We start from the raw sequence: 21,513 nt of genomic DNA on the forward strand, positions 1-21,513 counted from the left end.
TATATTCATACTTAATGTCTGTACGTTGAGACCGTATGAATACCAAAGTCAAATTGCTTGTTTGTGCACACAATCTTGGCCAATAAAGCAGATTTTGATTTGAAAAGGTTCAAGGAAACTTAATTCTGTTGGAAACCACTTCAATATAAATAATACAAAAAATATGTCTTTGACTTAGGTCTTTGACCACAAGACACACATGTCTCAATGTGACAATGGCTTTTACAAATCAGGTCATTACATCTACAGAAATGAAATCATTTTCCACAGCAATATCATCACTGACCTATTTGCAGAATTGCACTTGTTGGTAGAGATGTTTAGAAGATTCTCTTTTCAAATAGTATAGGAATATCATCACCTGCTTTAATAAATTGAAGCTTTTTAAAAAAGGGAATATGCTGGAAACCAATAGCCATAGAAAAAAATTTCCAGTCCATCGTGGCATCAAAAACTATCTTCTGAAACACATGATGATACATGTACAAACCCATTCAACAAATTAGAATAATCCTGAAAAGTCCATTTACTTTAGGAGCTTTATCACCAGAAACCTTCTATAGATTAACTACACACAGATGGATGTTTAAAAGCATTTATTAGTTAGCTTTGATGATTTTCCACTTACAGGTAATAAAAACATTACATTTAAAATTGGAATATGACATCAGACCAAAAAAAAAAAACCCAAACTATTTTTAAAAACATAAATATGGGCTTAGTGAAACATATGTTTCATACCTGTTTAAAAGTTATTTTCAAAATGGTACAAAAGGGTCTCATCTTAACATCATAAAATAGAACTGCTATTCTGATTTACTGAATATGACTGTGCATTACAAGCGCAATATATCACCTCTGCTGTCAGCTAAAAAGGAATTGATTTTCTGTCAACTTTAAGCCATATAAAATATTTAATGGTGTGGCAAGGATGAGGTACTCTGTGAAAAAGAAATTATGAATGATAAAAAAATATTGCTCTGATAGTAAAAGGTGGAGACGAAGTAACAGACTTCTGCTGTTACCCTGTTTTCATCTCCGTTTTCCTCTGACACACACATCCTCTCCTTCTCTGTTAATGCACTCTATTACCAAGAATCATTACAGCTTAATTCTTCTACCACAATGAGGCATGCATCGATGGTCATAAAAACACAAATTTAATGTGGCACATTTGCCTCAGTCAGTGGTTGTGCATTTTATTTTTCTGCATACGTGATTCTCTTTGTCTAACTTTGATTAAGCAAATGACAGACTGCCTAAACCTGTAAGAATATACTATAACACACTTGTATTTCCAGGTTGAACATACTGAAGCTACTAGTAGTGCTGGAGTGGTACTTTTTAAAGATGCTGTATAATTGAAACCAGATATGCGCAGAGACTGTGTAAAAGGATGCACAGCATTTTCTCCACACTGTATGATATTAAATCAGACTAAACTTTTCCCCTTTTAGGTAAGGATTCTCACATTTTTATTGCTACTGGAGAAGACTGATTCTTTTTTTTTTGTTTTAAACATGGACTATATTTGTTTTAAACCAATTTTTAACTAACGTGGCTTTATGCTTAGGGCAGTGGTTCAATACCTTTTTTAAAAAGGTGAAATACCTTCAGGTATATGGAAATTTCACCCAATTATAAACCTGACTGATTATTACTTTTCCATGATGTTACACAAGGAAGCGGTGCATTTGAAATGCTGCTTTATACCATAATTTCCGGGCTATTGAGAGCACCCGAAAATAAGCTGCATAAATTAACTTTAAAAGAAAAATAAATACATAAATCAAACTCCTGTAGGTCACACTTGTTTATAAACCCCAGTTATCTACATAAAGAGGTTTCATTGAAATATGTACTGTATTTTTTTTTCCCAAACAGTACCTGCAACATAAAATAGCTGATTATAAAACTATTTGATCGTAATCTTAATTTTCTTCCTGGACACTAAAACCACTGAAGTTGACTTATCTTGCATTTCCTACACACGCTTCTCTGAGCACTTCTATGGGTTGCAGCAAAGTGGTGCCGCAAGTAGCGTAAATCTGGGTGCACACACTTTTTCAGATTCTTTCATTGCCGCTCTCAATGTCACTTTTGCTCTTGAGCTTGTACTGTCCTCTTCATCATGCAGCAGTCCAGCCTTTTAAAACTACTAGGTAAAAAACTGTATTTTCACCGCATTGCAGTGTTCAAAGTGTGTGAAATAGTGCAGCTTATAGTCCAAAAATTACAGTACATGCACCAGTGAGCTTCCACAAAAGAACCTTACAAAGCCACAACATCATCATGTAGGCCTTCAGAATTGTCTAAATGCATAATAATTTTAGGCAACAACAACTTACAATGAAGCAAAAAACAAGTAAAAAAAAATCCTAATTTTTAAGCAAATACTAAACCTAGCTGACCTAAAACAGGAAAAGTTTAATCTGATTCAGAGAGACAGTGAAAAGAAATGTGTTTCTACACAGCGCAGGTAGCTAGTTTTAAATCTGTATCCAGATGACTGCATAAAAAACCCTAAATCAATGTGCATACATCTGGTTACAGGATTTAAAATATTGAGTTTTTCTCTTTCAGGGAAATATTGACCTATTTTTAATTTGATCTTACATTACAAGAAAAAATAATAAAATGGATAATTTTCCTTAATGCCAAATCAAACAATTTCAAATTATACATAAACAGATATAAAGCATTTAAAGCAGTATTTATTCCATAGAGTAGTTTGAGTGAACTTGACACAGAATTGCAAGGCGACAGGCTGCTATTCTACCAGAAAGAACAAGATGAGCTGACAACAAAATGAGAACAAGGGAACATTAGACCACAGACAACACATCAGTGACAGGCAATGAGGGAGTTAAAAGAAGGGTATTTTGTAACCTAAAGTGATTGTGGGTAATAAACCTTGGTCAAATAATGTTTCTGATATCATCTCAGAGTCTAAAACTGGGCACAACCAGTGATAGACTCCAATGTCTTCAGATTACATACTGAATTAGAACTGCCTCAGTCTATTTCTAAGAACGTGGATGAAAATAAATAAAGGACTGAAACGCAGGGATTTCCACCTGCTTTGACCCAGGGCTTACACCACACATCGTAAACGAGGACAACGTATGAGTGGAAAGAAGTAGAAGGAAGAAGGAGAGGGTTAAACATATGATTTAGTTACCTTTAATCTGGTTGCTCTCCATATTGCCATCTTGCATTTTACCTATGATGAAGACATACAGGACAACAACAACAAAAATAACCAAGACAGACAGGTCAACAAACCGTCACCACAGAGATGAAACAAACAGTGAGACAGGATAATGACTTTTAATAACATCTTTGTGACAGTCACATAAAAAAAGCTTGTGATACATAAGTGATGTTATGTAACAGTTTGCTACAGCCTCTCAGAAGTAGGTCAGTAAGAAAAAAAAAATCCAGTAAGAATAAATTATCTATCAATAAATTAGAAATGAATTAAGAACAAAAGTGTCTTTGGCTACTCAAAGGGTCAATTTGTCTAATTTGGGGGACACAAAATACTAGAATATTATTAGAATGCTATTGAATTTATTTTTATCTCAGTAATTCAAATAAAAAAGTGAAACTCATTACGTTAAAACCAGATATTCAGATGCACTATAAGAATACATATCAAATTATTTTCTTAACATCACACCAGATTTAATTGTTCCCATTTTTTCTGTCAGTTTTATTATAAACCTTTTTCCAATTAGATAGATTTTTTTTAACTCTTTCCAGAGTCAGATGTCTAAATATATTTTCTAAATATTTTTTCTTAGTATTTTACTTAAACATTTTGGGCATGCTTGGCATGTGCTTTTTGCAGTAGTTTGCTAAAATTCTGACCCATTCCTCTAGAACCGGTGTAACAGAGTGATGTAATAACCACTTTAAAAATCATAAACCTTTCCGGACTAACTTTCTATGCAATTCTAATACAATTACTTTTTGTCCTTATCCTCCTTTTTAAAAATGTATGTGTATGTTTTGGGTCATTGTCCTTTAGGAAGACCTATTTGCAGCCAAGTATTAATTTATTGGCTGATGTCTTGAGGAGATGTGGCAATATTTTCATTTAATTCTCTTTTCTAAACAACTACACCAAATGATGCTGCCATGTACTGTACTTAACAGTCAGGATCATGTCCTTAAGCAAATTCTCTCCTTTTTTATTCTTCCACCACATCACACAATGAGCCAATGTGTTTGAGATGACACCTTCACATACGTCTACAGGTGTTCCTCAAATCCTCAAATTAAGCTGTTAGAAAAACTTTTGAAGCACAACACGTCTTTCAGCTAACAGTGGCTCAATCAGGTGCTTTACGGCTGAAATACATAAAATTACATGAAGCAGAAAAGGCTTGAGTTCACTGATCAGTTATCAGTTTCATTGTGCTGCATGGAGACTAATGTTTCAACACAATCTGTGTCTTTATCACAGATTGTCACAAATGAACACAGCAACAGGGCAACTACAAACTACAACTTGTTTACAAAAACAGAGAACCGTCACCTGGGGATTGCCAAATTGTTTAGCTTTTGTTGGCTTTCAGCAAATAAAAATAATTCTGGAATCATAACTGATGTAAAAGTAGAAATCTGATTAAACGTCAAAGTTTTTAAAAAGTCTGTTTCACACCACACTAATCATAAATTGCTGGTATTTTTTTATGATTATGACTTAAAGTTACATTGTTGGACTATGTTATTTGGTTTGGTGACGGTGATCTTCATCTTGACAAAACTCAAGAGGAAGATTAGTTTTCTGGCCGACCAAGACGAATGAATCGCTTCAAGATTTCAGTGCATTTGTCCAAATAAAATCCAAAACTTAAATCAGCAAGAGAACTTTGGACTTTTGATTAGAAGACCAGTCATTTTTCTTAATCTACATAAAATGTTTCTGATGTGTCTAGTTCAGGAGTTTCTTTCCTCAAGTAATGCAACACTTGTAGCACATTTCCATTCTGCATCTACACGGGTGCCTTTTGAAAAGCTTGCACGCCTTGTAAATCTTTCCTAAATTCTCATAAATGCACTTTATGTAACAATAAGATCAAAGTCGTGGCTCTTTATGTAGTCTGCATAACTTTTTTCCTTCCGCTCAACTTTCCATTAATATGTTTGGGCACAGGACTCTGTCAACATCCATCTTCTTTAGCAACAAGCTAACATTGTATTACTCTTATTTTGGATGGTATCAATCACTTCCGAATCAAGTGGTGGGTTATAATAGTACATTTATGTAAAATATCCTTTTAATGCAATATTATAATTCGCTAAGAACCTAAACTTTGGGGTTTAATCAGCTCTAAGCCACATTCATTTAAATTAATAGACAAAATACTAAAATTACATAACTGTGTTATGGGTCTACAGAATAAGTGTTTCACCTTTTTAATTGAATTACTAAAATAATATTCTTTTGCGTGATATTCTATTTTATTGAACTGTACTTTCATATTAAATGCAGCAAAATGGAATAGTAAAAAAAAAAACCTGAGTTTTAATATAAATATTTTAAACATTATAAACAATATGAGTCAAAGTGTATATATTACATGATGTTTACGACAACCAGTAGAAAGAGCATTGCACTGAAGACAGTGAGGGGATGTACAGCACAAACATCAGTACACCATATACAAACAGCAGACAGCATGCAAAGGAAAGTTCAGAAAACACATGCAAATCACATTCAGAGGAAGGCAAACTGGAGATGTGAACACAACAAAGAGAGAAAAAGAGCCTGAAGTAAAAACCTCCCACATGATGAAGTTATGCAACAACAACTGGGGGCATTTCAGAAGCTACGTTTGGGGACACGAGTTTATTATGCCTTTGGAGTCTTCTCGACAGAAGGGAAGTTAATTACAGTTAAATTAAAAACCAGCCAACTTGTGGGTTAATTAATAAAGATGCAAAGATATGACAACTAATTTTAGTCTATAATGTTTACATGTTTTTATAGGAAGACAATCAGAGGTCTATCTACATCTATTTTACAATGTTTCTCAACGCAAATGTCGAAGAAGAGAATGCAACTGGGACTGAGTGCTAGTATACCATGGCGAACCCATTTTGGTCAAAATGTGCACATTAAGCCAGCTTCCTAGAGTAACAATAAAGCTTAAAACAAAAAAAAAAGTTGCATTTCATCCCAGGACAGGACACGGTCACCCCTCCCATCTTTACCATAAACATCTTGGAGAACCACTCCAAGAACCCAGAAAGGAGAAACATCAACGCAACACTAAATGAGAATAATGCTCCTGCATCTTATTCTGGTGAAAATAGAGGATCAGGGCTACATGACCTCCAAGTTCACCAAACAAAATGAGATGACCCTACCAAAGAACTTTGAAACTGCTTATTGCCTTGCATACTGATATCTAAATTAACGTATTTATTTGTATCTCATTATTATTATAATTTGTCAGCATTGAAGGCCTAAAATGCTTTCATTACTTGTAAAAAAATACATAGTGATGGATGGTGCAATCTGTTCCCGGTATCATACATAGAAACTGAAGGCACACGGGGACAATAACAAGAACACAACACTAATTTCTACAACTAAATCAGGCATGCATGGACAGCATGGACACAAAAAGGTCCCAAATAACTAAGGGCAGAAATCAGCAGAAGGTAGGCATCCATGATAGGAGGCAGTCGGAGAATGAAGAAGGACAGAGGACAAGTCAAAAGTCACAACAGAGAGAGGTCAGAGATCAGACATTGTGTCAACCTACCATTAATTAGGCTGGCAGTGCCAGGGGCATTAATGCCTGCAGCCCCATCCGTGGCTATAGTTGCAATGGGGTGGTTTGGGGGATGGGAGCAGTCTAGCCAGTAACAATGAAATTTCAACGTGAATGAACCAAAACACACAGATACACACACGTCCCCACAAACACGCCCAACCATGTGCACACACAAGACAGTGAACAGAAATAACATGGTTATAGCAGAATACAGAGGTTCAGCATAATATGCAGACTTAATGATTAGTGTGAAGCATAAACATTTATTTGTAAATGCATTATTTAATCTTTTTTATCCAACAGCTATGATCTCATACAATAAAACAGTGCAACAGTAAACAGACATGAAGCATGAGATCTAAATCTGTCGAAAACTATACTAAGATTAAAATATATATATATATATATAATATATATATATATAAACTGTAAAAGTTAACACTGGTTGATGTAGTAAATAATATAATTATACTGAATGTGTCCAATTAGGTTTAAATGATTACATGGTCATTTTTATTTAGGTTTTAGATAAGATAAGCTTTTTCAAACCATGTTATTCATGTAATGTCTATAAGCATCACAAATCATAATTACATTTGTTGAATAACCAACAAATAACCAGATTAAAAATTAAAATCTTCAATGTAAAGTAAATAAAGCAAGGAAAAATAGCATAGCCAACCAATAAACAGACAACGCTTTATTTGGCAATAAAGAATGAACTATAATTTCTCCTGGTAAAAAAAAAGAAAAAAGAAAAGGAATAATGGCGATTCAGTAACTAATAAGTAACTGTGCTTTTCTAAACACATTCTACTACTTATGTCAACTCTGCACTGTTGACAGAAAAATGCTGAACTAAAATATTTTTCGGTCTCAGTTTGTTTATATTGAAAGGCAACAATTAATTCACCAGTTTTAAGGCTACTGGGATCTTTCAGTCTAAAGCAACTGAACAAGGAATAAAAGCTAGAAGACTGTCTAAATTAAAATAAAATGTTGCCAATTAATTTTAATTAAACTACAAGTGAAACAAAGACACAGAATCTGTTCGTTTTCAGATCTGAGAAAATCTCCAGAGATATTAGATTTTAAATTTACTGACTACATTTAGTCTGAGAAAGCAGTAACAGTAAAAAAAAATTAAAAAAAAGCTTCAAAGCAGACAGCCTTAACGGCTTGTGTTAAACAAGAATAGAGGCGATAATGTTTAAATCTGCTTCTGCTGCCGGTACATGTTCTGTACACCTGCAAGGCTGTCACACTCATGTCATTGTTCTATAACAAAGCACTCACCAAAGAGGACCCACGTGAGCTAGTTAGTTTGATGAGTGCAAAGCTTGTTATATAGCAGCAAAGGGTTATGCACTATGAAATATGTTAACTGTTAGCACTTAAAAAGATGCAGTGTTGTGATTAAAAAATATCTCTTTTTAAGTTGGAGGAGTGGCACTCGGCTCCAGGAAAGGAGTGAATAAATCAGTGGGATTTATCGGGAATCACATGTAGGACTAACTAGGTACAACTCCCAGGGGTCAGAGAAAGGTGATACTCTACCTGTGTTCTGATGTCCATCTTCCACTGCCTCTCCTTCGAGGAAAATTTGGAACAATAAGAGAGTAAGGACAATGATGCACCTGAACCCACAGAACCTGGATACTGCATCAGTACCACCAATACTCATCTCATACAGTACGAGTACATATTCATCTGACTGCAATGCAGTGTATCACACAAATACCTCTGGTTATACCTTAGTGTCTAAAATGTATCAGATACTTAAAAAAAACACTTATATAACACAACGAGCTACACAGACTTTCCATACATAAGGTAATGAAATGACAAAAGCTGATTTGAAGGATATGCTGCAGAGTAGCACTGTTAAAAATTAAAAGCACAAACAAAGCCTCAGAATGACTAATGTTTAGGGATGTAATGATTTTACCTTTCTTCTCTTTCTTCTCCTCTTCCTCAACACCAGCCCCAAGGAGGGTAAAGATGATTCCAGTCTGCGAGTTGACACCAACTGCAGTCACCACCATACGTCCTGACCCCTCCATAACATGGGTCCCTGAAAGAAGGACAGCGTGGTAATAAAACATTACACATACATCTATATTTCAGTGATTATCTACAGTCCTGTGGGAAATATGTGCTCCCTTACAGGATTCTTCCATTCTGACGTTTGTCTTACTTTAGTGTTTTAAATCATCTCTCAATTTTCTTTTTAAACAAAGACAACCTGAATAAACAGAAAATGAAAGTTTTTTTTTTCTAAAAAATATTAAAATGATTAAACCTAATCTGATTTAAAGCTCTAGAAGTAATGCATTGTTGATGTTAAATTGTAAAGTGTAATTATATTCTATCTCACCAACCACACCCAGGTCCAATATAAAAAACATTTTATTCAGACTTGTAGATTTAAGAAATCATTTAGATATAACCTTCCTCATATGGTGAACAAATTACATCATGCTTTGATTGAAAAATTTGATAAATAAACAGCTAGTCTGGAAAGGATTACAAGAACATTGTTGAAGGACAAGAACAACAAAAACACACTCCTATTATTTTGTATGAAATTACTCATGTTTGTTGTTTCTGGTTGTTCAAATACAAGTAAACTTGGTGCAAAGTGCAGTTTTTTTTTAAGGACATCATATAGACAGTGAAATATGGGGCGGTGGAAGTGCGATGGTCTCTGGCTGCTTTATTGTCATCATGATTACTCGTCTCTAGCAGAAAATCTTAAAAGAGAATTTCCAGCAATAAAAAGAAAAAAAGAAAGTTAATGAAGGATTTGGAGTGGCCTACTTAATGTTCAAATTAAATCTGAATGAGATACTTTTGCTTAACCTTAAACTTCATGCTCAAAAACCCTCTGATGTCACAGAGTTCAAATAATTATGCTAAAAAGATGGGACTGAAATTCATCCCAGCAGCATAACAACTAATTTCTAGTTATTGCAAATGATTCATGGCAGTCGTTGTCATGAAAGGTGGAACAACCAGTTATTAGGTTTAAGGGGAATTATGTTTTTCCACACAGGTAAAAGTTGGTTTGGATAGCTTTTTGTTCTGAAAAAACAGGGTTTTGTTCAAAATTCTACTTTGTATGATGATCTAAAACACTTAAGTTTAACAAAACATAAATAAAAACTGGAAATATTTAAGGGAGCATATACTTCTTCACAGCATGTTCTTAAACTTTAGGATTTATTTAAAACTTCAAACTAAAAAAATAAATCGGTAAAAGTCGTACAGTTTAAGGCCAAACCTAACAGTTTTCAGCACTACCAATAAGTCAACATTTAAAGGTTTTGAAATGTGCCTTTTGGACATCATGACAAAGTGAATGTGTTTTAAAAGCTTCTTGGAAATAAAAAAAACACCTTCTAGAGATTTGGTTTTTTTTAAAACTAATATTTAATCAGTGCTGTTACAGTAAATCATTAAATACGCTTTCTGCTTCACAGAAAGATATGAATCAGAAAAATGTTAAATGTCCTTATTAAAGAAGCTAATCTACATTAAATATTTCAAAGCAAGAGTGAATAAATGTGCGAGATACAGATATGTGTCGACAGCAAACTACATTGGCACCTTTACACACACTGTATACACACACACACGCACGCACACACACACGCACACGCACGCACACACACACACAAATTCATTAACCTTCGTGAGACGAAGTTGATGTGGGTGAGTCTGAGGCTAATTAAAGCAGCCAGCAAAAAGGCACACAGCTAATTATCCAAAAGAAAAAAGTTTAACGTGATACCAGATTAGCCCACATTTTTGTTGTCCGTGATATTCCTGGTTTCATATTATTCATCTAATTTTCTTATTATTTAGAATACTTATGCACCAATGAGAAAGTTACCAATGTCGTTGCACATCTTCTATACAGTGATAATAAAGGCTAATGAGCTGTAAAAAGAAACATACGTCTGTGAATTATGGTGATTGAAGTATTATAATCCTAAATTGGAGGTAAAGAATAACAAAACAATATTTTGTATGCAACTTCCACCATAATCTTTTTTATTTTAGAGCGGACAAACAAAGAAAAAGAAAAACATTAATTCCCTACTAATCGATAAAGAGACTTTATGGATCAGGCCTGACGGTGATTTAAATTTACTTTCACATTAGAAAAAAACTTGCATCATTTTAAACCCAATAAATATTTGAATAATTAGAGAGGGGAAATCATTATTTGATCATTTGATGATTTGTTAGTTCTTTCACAAAAAAAGAAATAACACTGTCTCAAATGTTATAGTAGTTTAATTAAGAAGGAGTGAGGCTGTACATAAACCACAATATAACCATTTATCAAAATATGAAAATCACAAATTTGATTGCATGTCTTTGAGTGAAATAAGGCTTACAACCTAGCCAGAATTATGACTCCCACAGAAAATACTGATTGTATCTTTTTCTATTTCTGGCTCTCCACCACCATGACAAAGAGCAAAGAGCTGTAAAGAGATGTTGGAGGCAAGACAGACAAATCACCACAAGACTGCAGAGGGCTATGAGTTAAGAAAGAAGATTAGTGAGACAGTGACGCCTCTTGGTAGTTTTTCAAGACCATAGAACAAATTTAAAATGACCATGATTTGCCACAGTATGGAGCTCCATGTAAAATCCTGTTTTGTGGTTTAAAATAGGATTTTAAACCATAAAATCAAAGGAGCTTAAAACACTGCAGGAGCCACATGTCCAAGTCTGTTTTAAGATTCATTTTTAGTATCCGATTGATTTAAAGCAGTGCTTCCTTTAGACCAACATCAACAGAGTAAAGTATGGGGGTGGAAACATTATGATATAAGCTGAGTAGAAAACAATTTAATGTAAAATATTTTTTCAGAAAGTACACTGAAGATGAGCCATACGTATTTATGTCTTTTAAAATGACACTGACCTAAAACACACCATCAGTGCAACAAAATGAAAACTCCAGAATGAATAATAAATCAAAGTCTCTGGGTAACCTAGACAGCTTTCAGAGTTCTGTTATACATAAATAACTTTGGATAAACATGGAGCTTTAAGCTGCCAAGCAATAGCGAGGTAACCAAAATAACTGGAGATTTCCTTCAGAGGAGAGGACCAACATTCTTATAAACCTAGAGAGCAACAACTAGGAACATTTTACAATAGTACTCAGTAGGGCTGCACAATGACTGTATCATCTAGCAACATCAGCATGTCCAATATTCATACCGCAAAGTACGTTTGTACTCCAAGTATTAGACACTTGCATTTTGCACACTAATGTAAATAGTACTGAGCCAGTTTGGCAAAGTCTCACAGCAGCAGATCTTCATGCCAGACACAAAGGCATCACCCAAAATGCTAAAGCTCACACAGTGATGAAAGAAGAGATTAGGAAAAGAGAAAAGAGGAATGCAGGCATATATCACACTGGATATCATCATTGCAATATAATATATTTTCCTCCAAACGTTAGCTGGAGATAGGCACCAGCAACCCTCCCGACCCCACTAAGGGACAAGGGTGTCAAGAAAATGGATGGATGAAATATTTGTGAGCGCTCACTTCCTTGGAGCTAAGAAAATCCACAGGTGGTCATATAATTATTCCTCCAATATATTTATGATGTACATATAAAAAGGGTTCCTACAAACAGAAAAAAATGCTTAAACACAACCCTTTTCTTTTGTTTTAGTCTTGTTTTTGCTTTGTTTGAAGGTAATATTAAACCACAAACTAATTTCACAGCAGCTTGGCCTATACCTTCCATTAAGGCTTGACCGTCTTCCTGACAGGACTGGGTTTCTTGATCGGTCTATTAGATTTACTGAAGTAACTGACTTCATATGACATCACATTATCGACCAATTCCCCTTGAATTAACTCTTTTTGACAGCTGGAAACATGGAGGTACTAAAAAACCCCTCCAACAAAGTAAGTAGCCACCTTTCAAAGGATCAAGATGTCTCATTTTTTTTAAGAGGGTAATTTGTCAGTGTTGTGAGATTAGTCTATAAACCTATAAGTCTATTGTATGTACATGTTTGGCTCCTGTGATGAGTGGCAAATTTACACAGGCCTACCGACAGAAAATTACAAAACCATTGTACATTTTTCAGAATAAATATTTGTCAAGTGTAGTGTATGTTCTGCCCGATACCATCTAGTATAAGTTACTAACATACCAGATAACAACATGGGGTCCTTGTCTGCGGACTTCTTGACGTGATCGGATTCTCCAGTCAGCGATGACTCATCAATTTTTAAGTCATTGCCCTGGATCAACACTCCATCAGTAGGAAGCAGATCACCTGCAGAGCAAAACAAATTTTAAAGTATTAAATATTGTTTATATACAGTACAATGGAACTAGAGATGAAGTAGTAGTATTTTTGCTTTCTCTATAGATCTATCTGCTATTAAGTCATTATTCAATTCAAGCCTAAATCTGTAAATTTGTCAACAGCTCTATTTTACTCTCCATTTTAGTTTTCAAAACAAGAGTCAACTGGCGGGAAAATGTGATAATTTTCAAACATATTTAAGGTGTTAAATGGCTAATGCTGAGGACCATCTCACACTTACCATATTTAATCTGCGCAATGTCCCCAACTACAATGTCGGCAACAGGCAGCTGTATGACCTGGCTTCCACGGACCACCTGAAACTTCTGCTCCTGCTCGATGCGGCTCTGCAGTCCACGGAACTGCTTCTCCTTCGACCAGTCGTTGAAGGCCGTCACCAGAACCACACACACTACGGATAAGAGGATGGCAGCGCCCTCGATCCAGCCTGCGTCTGCCTCACCCTCATCCTCCACTCCACCGGCTGCTGCACCGCATGCTGAAAAACAAAGAAGAAGCAAGACACAAATAACATATTCATCTTGGGCATTCATCAACAATCTGACCTGTTTGTTCAGGTTATTGCTATAGCCGAAAGGGTCGATGTTGATTATTTCTGTTACCTGTCTACGTGTGCAAATCCTACATCTACGAACTGTGCTACACAAAAGGCAAGTATAAAAATTAAAACAAACTCTGGCTTAAATAGACCCATGAGAATCATCATCTCATTGCCTCATATGCCCTACTTCAAATGAGGCTCTGCATTCTACTGGCTGCACACTGGTAGACGAGGGTATATTGGGGAATGAAACAAGGCCTATTCCCAGTACTCTTTGTGCTTGTTCATGTAATACTCCTGGAGCCATTGCACTCTGGACCAAAAGAAACAAAAAAAAAAACAATAAATCTCTTAATACTCTGCTGGAATTCATTTTTTTCTTTTCTTCAAACTAGATGAGTTCATTCTGTCTAGCTTGATCCACTGCACTACAGTCAGCAGAACAGTGTGTGATCTTTATGCACAGTCCTGAATATAGTCATCAAAAGTTAGCATACTCTAGATCATTTTGGACATTAGCGTTTCTGGTTAATGATGCTCTATGTGCCTTCAAAAAAATTAAATGCTCAAAACTAGCTCTTTTAAATATTTTGAACAGTTTTTTAAAAAAATAGGTAAAAAGAAACACAAAGAAGAAAGAAACCATTTACATGGAGACTAAGCATTTGATTGTCCTGTGTCTCTTTATGTTGCCTTGTAATGGACTGGCAACTTGTTGGCATCAGCCCAATTTTTGTTATTTGTTGATGGTTTATTGGTTTATTATGTTTTTAATTTGTTTGTTCAGTGTCCTTTAGAGTTTTGAAAAATTAAATGTTAATATAATTAATGTCATTAAAAAACTAATTGGTATTGACCTACTTTTCTTTTAAGCGATTGAAAGTACATTTTATGTTCTATACATAATACTTAGAAATGTAGAAATATTAGAAATGTTGTTGTCTGCAGCAGTTCTCTGTGGAGCAATGAAGCAACACACAATCCAATACATTAAACCAAGATATTTACTTCAGTTTTCTTTTTTTAGGCATTTTATGGGATTTAAAAATGCTATCTTGCCATCTTTTACTTGATACTGACAATTACAATGAAACTAAACATTATCCTACCAAAATGTATTCAAATAATTTCAAATAATTTGAAAAAATGTGTACAAAACAAATACAGATTGAAAAAAGATTTGCATCAACAAAACATTTCCAGCAAAATATTCTGTAAATTAAGGTGTTTCCAAAGGGAGCAGGAAGAGGAAACGGCTTATCCAGTCCAGTCTTCATACAAATTCTTAATCAAACTAGTGATTCAATATACAGGAATATTTGTCATGAACTTAAGACCTACCACAAAGGCTGAGGTAATAACATATCTTCTCTTTGGCATTTTCAGCTTCATCTAAGCTTGTAAATCCCTTAAAATGATGACTGAACCCCTGGGCAGGGAAAATGAAGTCCATTACTGTGATAACGAAAGAGGCGATGACTGATGCAGCTGACTCAGCAACTCTTTACTGTCTCTGTCTTCATTTCCTGTTTCATGGCTCACAGAGCTGATGTATGGGTCCTGGGAGCTCAAGGTTATTTCTCCACTCGAAACTTCATTAACCTTTCCAGTATCTTTCCAACATGCGTTTAATACAGTCATAATGTGCACAAATGCTCACACTTTGTGGGCAGAAAAATTAGATATGTGCTTGATGAGTCACTTGACCTCTTAAGGCAGGTGACAAACAAACTAGGACCTGCCTCGCCTGTTAAAAAGAGAGTTTACACAAATGTGGTTGAGAGTGTATCAGTCATGATTACTGGTGGTGAGTCATCGGTTAAATTCCCTTCAACACTGAGAGCATCAGAACTAATGATGCGTGTTTCTCTAATTTTAAACCAACTGGAAGCAAGCTTCACAGGAGGAGATGCCACAGCAGCTGGGTAACTCACCATCTCCACTGGTCTGCCCAGGGGGGTGGTAGAAGGAGAGGCCCAGGGAGATTAGAGCAGCGATCTCCAGGATGATGAGGGTGACATCCTGCAGTGCTTCCCATACCAGCTGTAGAAATGTTTTTGGCTTTTTTGGAGGTATCAGGTTTTTACCAAATATTTCTTTTCTTTTGTCCAGGTCCGTTTGAACACCTGCAAGACCTGAAAAGGGAACACAATGGCTGTGAGAATAGGTGGGGACATTCATTTAATGAAAAAAAACAACAACAAAAAAAACATAATAAATATCTAAATACTAAGCTGCAAATGAATTTCCTGACACTGCTGTTGGTAAACATGTTGATCCCAGACAAATGTGCTCTCAATCATTTCTCTTGATTTTAATTTCCAGGCATTATTCTTTTGCACTCTTTTAACCCTTTATAGTCCCTCCCCTGCCACAAACACAGCAACTCTAATTACCAGATTGAGTCACGGTGGGCCACAGATTTCTGCATTCCTTATATAATTCAGCGATAACGGCCTTTATGCTTTGACCTTATCCACCTCCTCATACACTGTGATCTATTGTGCATACATAGCTTTAGTACGTTAATGTGAAGTGCTTCATGCTGGCTTAAGGCACAATTTACTTTTAGAAAGCAGTTCAGGGATTTTCTTTTCATATGAGCTCAGTGTTGAATTAAAAAGTATAGTTTGGCAGGACTAGTGACTGGTTTTTAGTTGAAAATTTATGGACGAGTTAATATAATCAAACACTGTTTTAATGAGAAATTATATCTACCTTTAATATAATCTGGACAGTTATGAGTTATTTGGAGTAATTTTATAATAGTAATCTATTGGTGCACATAATTGACATTCTCATTCTGAATGTCCTTTGTTACTAGTTGAGCATGTCTTTAATTAGTTGTTATTAATTGTAAAACCTTGAAGTGCAGTCTTTATATACAGTACAATAATGTTATCCATTTCTTTACCCTGTAAAATAAAATGTGGTTGAATAAACTATAGTTGGTAAAGCAAGCAGGGATTTGGTGTGTTGGCTGTATGACTGTACTAAGCAGTTTGAGCAAAAGGAGTAGATTTGTGACGCAAATTTAACACTGGGAAAATAATCCAGAGGGTGCACACCTTGACCAACAAACTTTAACTGGCAATAACAGACTAACAAATGTCCACTGCAACAGCATTCAAGAAGGAAATCAACAATAATCTGAAAAAATATAGCTGGTTTTAGGCAAATACAAGACTGACAGCTGTGTCTTGTTTGATCAGTAGTTTTTGCCTGGGAACTTTTCTAAAGATATAATCTTTTGTATTGTTGAATAATGAACTCTGGCCTTAACTGAGGCAAGTAAGTCCTGGAGTGGAGTGTAGAACTCACACTCCAAATGGAGAAAATGTTTAAAATGATAAAACATTTTCTCCATTTGGAAAAAATGATAAAAGCCTTTATCTAATTTACTAATTAGATAAAGGCTCTAATTGATGGTTCACTAGAGTCCTTTAGATAAGGGCATAGCGTATTGCTTTTGAATTATTTCTATTCAAATATGTCAATTGTACAAAACAATTCACAGCACATGCCATTAGTTTGATGGCTTTATAGTTTGAAAATGGTTTTCGCACTTGGGTTGATTAGTCTTTTTAAAATAAATTCTGGTCCATTTCTGTGTGTGAACACAGTAATTGCACTAGAACCCACATCAAAACAATTGCATTGGTTCTAAAACACTAAAAGCAATGCAGTTGTTACACAGTGTATATTGTCTCACTCATATTTGGGCAGATGACTACATCTGTCAGCTCCTACAAACACCTCATGAAAACACTCAAGTGTTCAAATTGTTCAGTAAGCAAATAAGACAGATGGGGTTTGAGCAGATGACTGATCAGTGCCATGTGAATGTTAACGAGATAAGTAAGGCTAAACCCAGTTTGTCCTAGCATAAAGGATATATTGGCTGAGACAAAATTACCAAATGATGACAGAAAGACCCACAACTCTGTTCAGTTAGTTATTAAAACACATAATAAATAATCATATATAAGAGGTATTTTATTTAACAATTGGACATTCTGGCCTTACAGAGAAGAAGTAAAAAAAGATTTAAGGACTGAAGGTTAAAACATATTGTACAGTCTACCACTGTAAACTATATTTACATCACATTTTAAGAAATCTCTGAATATTGTATTACGTCGCAATACCAAGTCGGACTCTATCTGTAGCTAACATAATTAATGTTGCTTTTCAGTGCTAAATCATTGTCTTGCTGCTGACAGCACACAAAAGCATTGGCAAGTATTCACGGGAGCTCTCTCTCTCTCTTTCTCTCTCCTTCTCCCACACAACAATGCATGTTACGGCTGCCTTATGTCATGCATAGTGCGTCACAGGGTCTCCCAGGATTGGCCCGGGATTGCACCTGATAACATCGCTGCTGCTTGACAACGCTCACATCTAAATGCATACGACAGGTGAGAGGACTAGGTACTGTTGCAGAAAATAACCGGTGCTTCAGCAAATCAAACGAGGGGAAGGACGTTGGAAAAGAGCAGGAACATTAAAGGAAGGAATGTTAACATGGCTCACAGTAGACAGAAGGAAGGATATTTCCTAGCTCCTGTGTTGTGCTGGTTACAAATAGATCAGTCTATAAATAGGATCATTAGCTATTCACTTTTAATTATTTCTATGAGACGACCTGGCATGCTCTTCCATTGATCTCCACAGAAGCCTTCTTTACATAACATGTAAACATCTCTGTGTGAATGCATGTGCGTGTATGGCCGGGTCTGTGAGTCGTGACTAGCTACTTGTGCTGTTTTGTGTGTAAGAGAGCTGCGCCAGCATGCCTGTGGTTGCTTACACTATCACATGATAACATCTGAGCTCTTATATTTGCCAATTACCATTAGTCAGATACACACACATAGTGCATGCATACACAGCGCCTGCACAGAAAAGCATAGATGACAGATGAGTAATGTTTGTGAATATTTGTGCACAGGCACATATAATGATTACAGATATTAGGGTGCAATTTTTTCAAAGGCCCTGCCATTTTTTTGTCCTGTCTAGAAGACATCAAATACAAGATTTCTTTCCTTTTCGGCCACACTCACAAACATTCACTCTTCAGTGGTAAAAAAAAAAACAATCCATAGAAATATCACTATTTTAACCTTTAATAATCAAGAACGGTATCAATTGAAGGGTAAATTTGAATTAAAATACATAGTTGATGCTCTCGCTTTATAAAGCAATCTATGTTGGAATCATTATTCATCGTATATTATGCTTCACTGTGTTGCAGTTTGGAGTTTCTCACCAATATTCAAACCACATACAAGAGAACAAAGACAAAAAATTTTGCTGTAAAACAGTAGCAATAAATAATAAAAAAACAAGTGCTGTACTTGTGTAACTTTCTTCAATCAGCAATGCACATTTCTCCATATTTGAATACACTTGTAGGCATGTGGATTTAAGCACATTTTAAGAAAATCCATGTCCACAAGCAACTGGATTTTGAATTCAGTTTTCTACTTTTCCTTTAATTATTACTGTGTGATGTTTGACTCTGAGTAATGCTTAGTTTACAAAACAATTTACTTATGTCCCCTAAAACTGTTAGAAGAAAGAAAATACAACTGTAATTTAGATGCTTAAATGCTACTAACAGTAACTACAAAACACATTTGTGGGGTGATTAAAATGCAAGATGCTAACTAATATGTAACATTTTGTAGGACATAGTACCCAGTTACTTTTAGAACTGCCTTCATTCTGTCTGGTACAGATTTTCAACAAGATGCCTTAAAGATTTCCATCACAAATATTGCATTTCTAAAATACTTTTCATTAATTTTCTTTTCAATAATTATTTTAATCATTATTAATTTTTTGTTCCAGTGTTGCATAAAATATGGCCTAACATCATGTAACAGAGAAGAGCACATGTAAAACCCTTTAAATAATTTTCTCACAAAACACTTATTGGTCTTTATTCTCCCCCATTCTTGTAAGATTTCTGACTACCTACAAAACTGTTCTGGGAAGCCCAGCAGAGTGTTATCTATATCTGCTTTGACAAAGGCAGCCTTCCTAGTATCCCATTTTCAGACAAAACTTTATGCCTTCATGCTTGCGTGAGGAAAAATGGGATCTTTTTAATTCAGAGGGAATATGATGGCATATTTTAACAGTTGCCCTTTTTTTGTCAGGGGCTAAAAATAGATCTCCATGGAAACACTATGCATCCCACTCAGAGAACAGAAATACCCACGACTCTGAACCTTGGAGAATGTGTGAATATGTAAGTAAGTGCCGGTTTTGTGTGTCCATTTTTGGTGAAAGGGAATGTGTGGGCACATGTGCACATGCAGAAAACCACAGAGAAGACTAAAGTGATGTGGTGATATTTCAATTTCCATCAACAGCACGGTTATCAGGAAAATTATGCAAAATATTTAATTTTGTAAAAGAAAAAAATATATACAAATTAGAAACTGCTCATAAATATTTCTGAAATGTTTTGTTAACTCCAAAATATTAACTCCAGAAAATGTCTCACTTCCCTGTCAACTAATTCTGATCGTTCAGATTTGGGAATGGTCTTTGTTTTTTAATTGTTATTTTTGGTCAAGTTTAGTGTTGGTTACATAAAAAAAAATTATCAGCTCAGGCACTCTACAACAAGATACTACATTAGTCTTGATCTTATTATATTAATTTATTGAATTTCATCCTGGCTATTTGTGTTCTCGTTTCAGCTTATTCTTGTCTTATTTCTTCCTCTAGCCACATTTCTTTGTTGTTTTTAGCAAATTTCTTGGTCACATTTCTATTCCCTGCAAAAAATTGGCAGTCAAAATCTCTATTCCTTGGATTCAAAATTTTTTTCTGATTTGATTACTTCATGAATATTTGTTATAAAATTGTCATTTTTCACTGTAACATGATTTTTTTTTCATTTACTGTATTCTGAATTTCAGGCATCCCATTTAAAGAAGCTGGTTTACTAGATGCGCCACGATATTCCAAGAAATAATTCAAATGGCATGGTTGACTATTATATCAACTATGGATCCAGCAGGCCAGACTGATGTAATAGAAACATGTGCTTGTATGACCTTCAACCACTTGGATTATTTGTGAGTCGGTGCATGGGTGTGTATGTGTGGGTGGATGAGTGTATGTGTGAAAAATAAGTGTTTGTGTTGTGTGGGTGTATGTGAGCCAGTTTATCACCTGGAGGTGCACGATAGTGAGAACGGTGGAAAGCCTGCAAGACTCAGCACCCAAAAGCTGCAAAGGACAGGTAAATCTGGTAACAGCAGCCTCTGGCAGACAGGCAAGGTATCAACCCAAGAGCAGCCACACCACTATCTCCCACTGTGCAGGTCAAACCTAGGACCCAGTCCCTTCAAGGGCCTAGGACCTCTGGCAACAAACCAGCACAGCACAAAGCAGGGAAAACCCCCCACAAAGAGTCAGGTACCAGCCCAGAACAGCAGCAGGACCCCAAAAGGACCAGATCATGGAGGGTACCTGCATGGTGCTCCACAACGCCTGCAAGGTCCATCGTCCTACACATCAATGTGTGGTGTTGCGGTTGGTGACCACTGAATGTGTGACCACTAAAGTGCACACTGCAACTGTGTTTTCAGATGAATACTGATGCTTTAATTGAACAAACAGTGGAGAAAATAGTCAAACTATTTGCTGTGACAATGAAAAATCTTGTCACAGTAAAATTTGTATATAATAGTTGGGACCACACAGGAAAAATGTTCTATATGGAATGAGTGTCAGGAAGAACCTACAAGAATCCCCAAACAAGGAATCCTAGTAC

At 35.5% G+C, this 21,513-nt stretch overlaps 1 protein-coding gene across 15 annotated transcripts in view; it reads right to left on the reverse strand.

The window, feature by feature from the left end:
- Window positions 1-21,513, reverse strand: part of atp2b2 (ATPase plasma membrane Ca2+ transporting 2) — a 119,937-nt gene that overhangs the window by 28,503 nt on the left and 69,921 nt on the right. For 11 of the 15 annotated variants that reach the window (XR_001776620.1, XM_008408527.2, XM_008408526.2 and 8 more), the window contains 7 exons: window positions 15,650-15,850; window positions 13,395-13,652; window positions 12,995-13,120; window positions 8,743-8,868; window positions 8,352-8,384; window positions 6,783-6,875; window positions 3,182-3,223 (listed from right to left, as the gene is read on the reverse strand). Coding sequence is in view for 14 of the 15 variants with exons in the window: in XM_008408527.2 (XP_008406749.1) it covers window positions 3,182-3,223; window positions 6,783-6,875; window positions 8,352-8,384; window positions 8,743-8,868; window positions 12,995-13,120; window positions 13,395-13,652; window positions 15,650-15,850 (879 nt within the window). In the remaining variant the exon portion in view is untranslated. The remainder of the gene's footprint in view (window positions 1-3,181; window positions 3,224-6,782; window positions 6,876-8,351; window positions 8,385-8,742; window positions 8,869-12,994; window positions 13,121-13,394; window positions 13,653-15,649; window positions 15,851-21,513) is intronic. The other 4 variants (XM_008408533.2, XM_008408532.2, XM_008408536.2 and 1 more) reach the window with 4 other exon arrangements.

The sequence above is a fragment of the Poecilia reticulata genome, linkage group LG5 (assembly GCF_000633615.1).
Source record: "Poecilia reticulata strain Guanapo linkage group LG5, Guppy_female_1.0+MT, whole genome shotgun sequence".
NCBI lineage: Eukaryota > Metazoa > Chordata > Actinopteri > Cyprinodontiformes > Poeciliidae > Poecilia > Poecilia reticulata.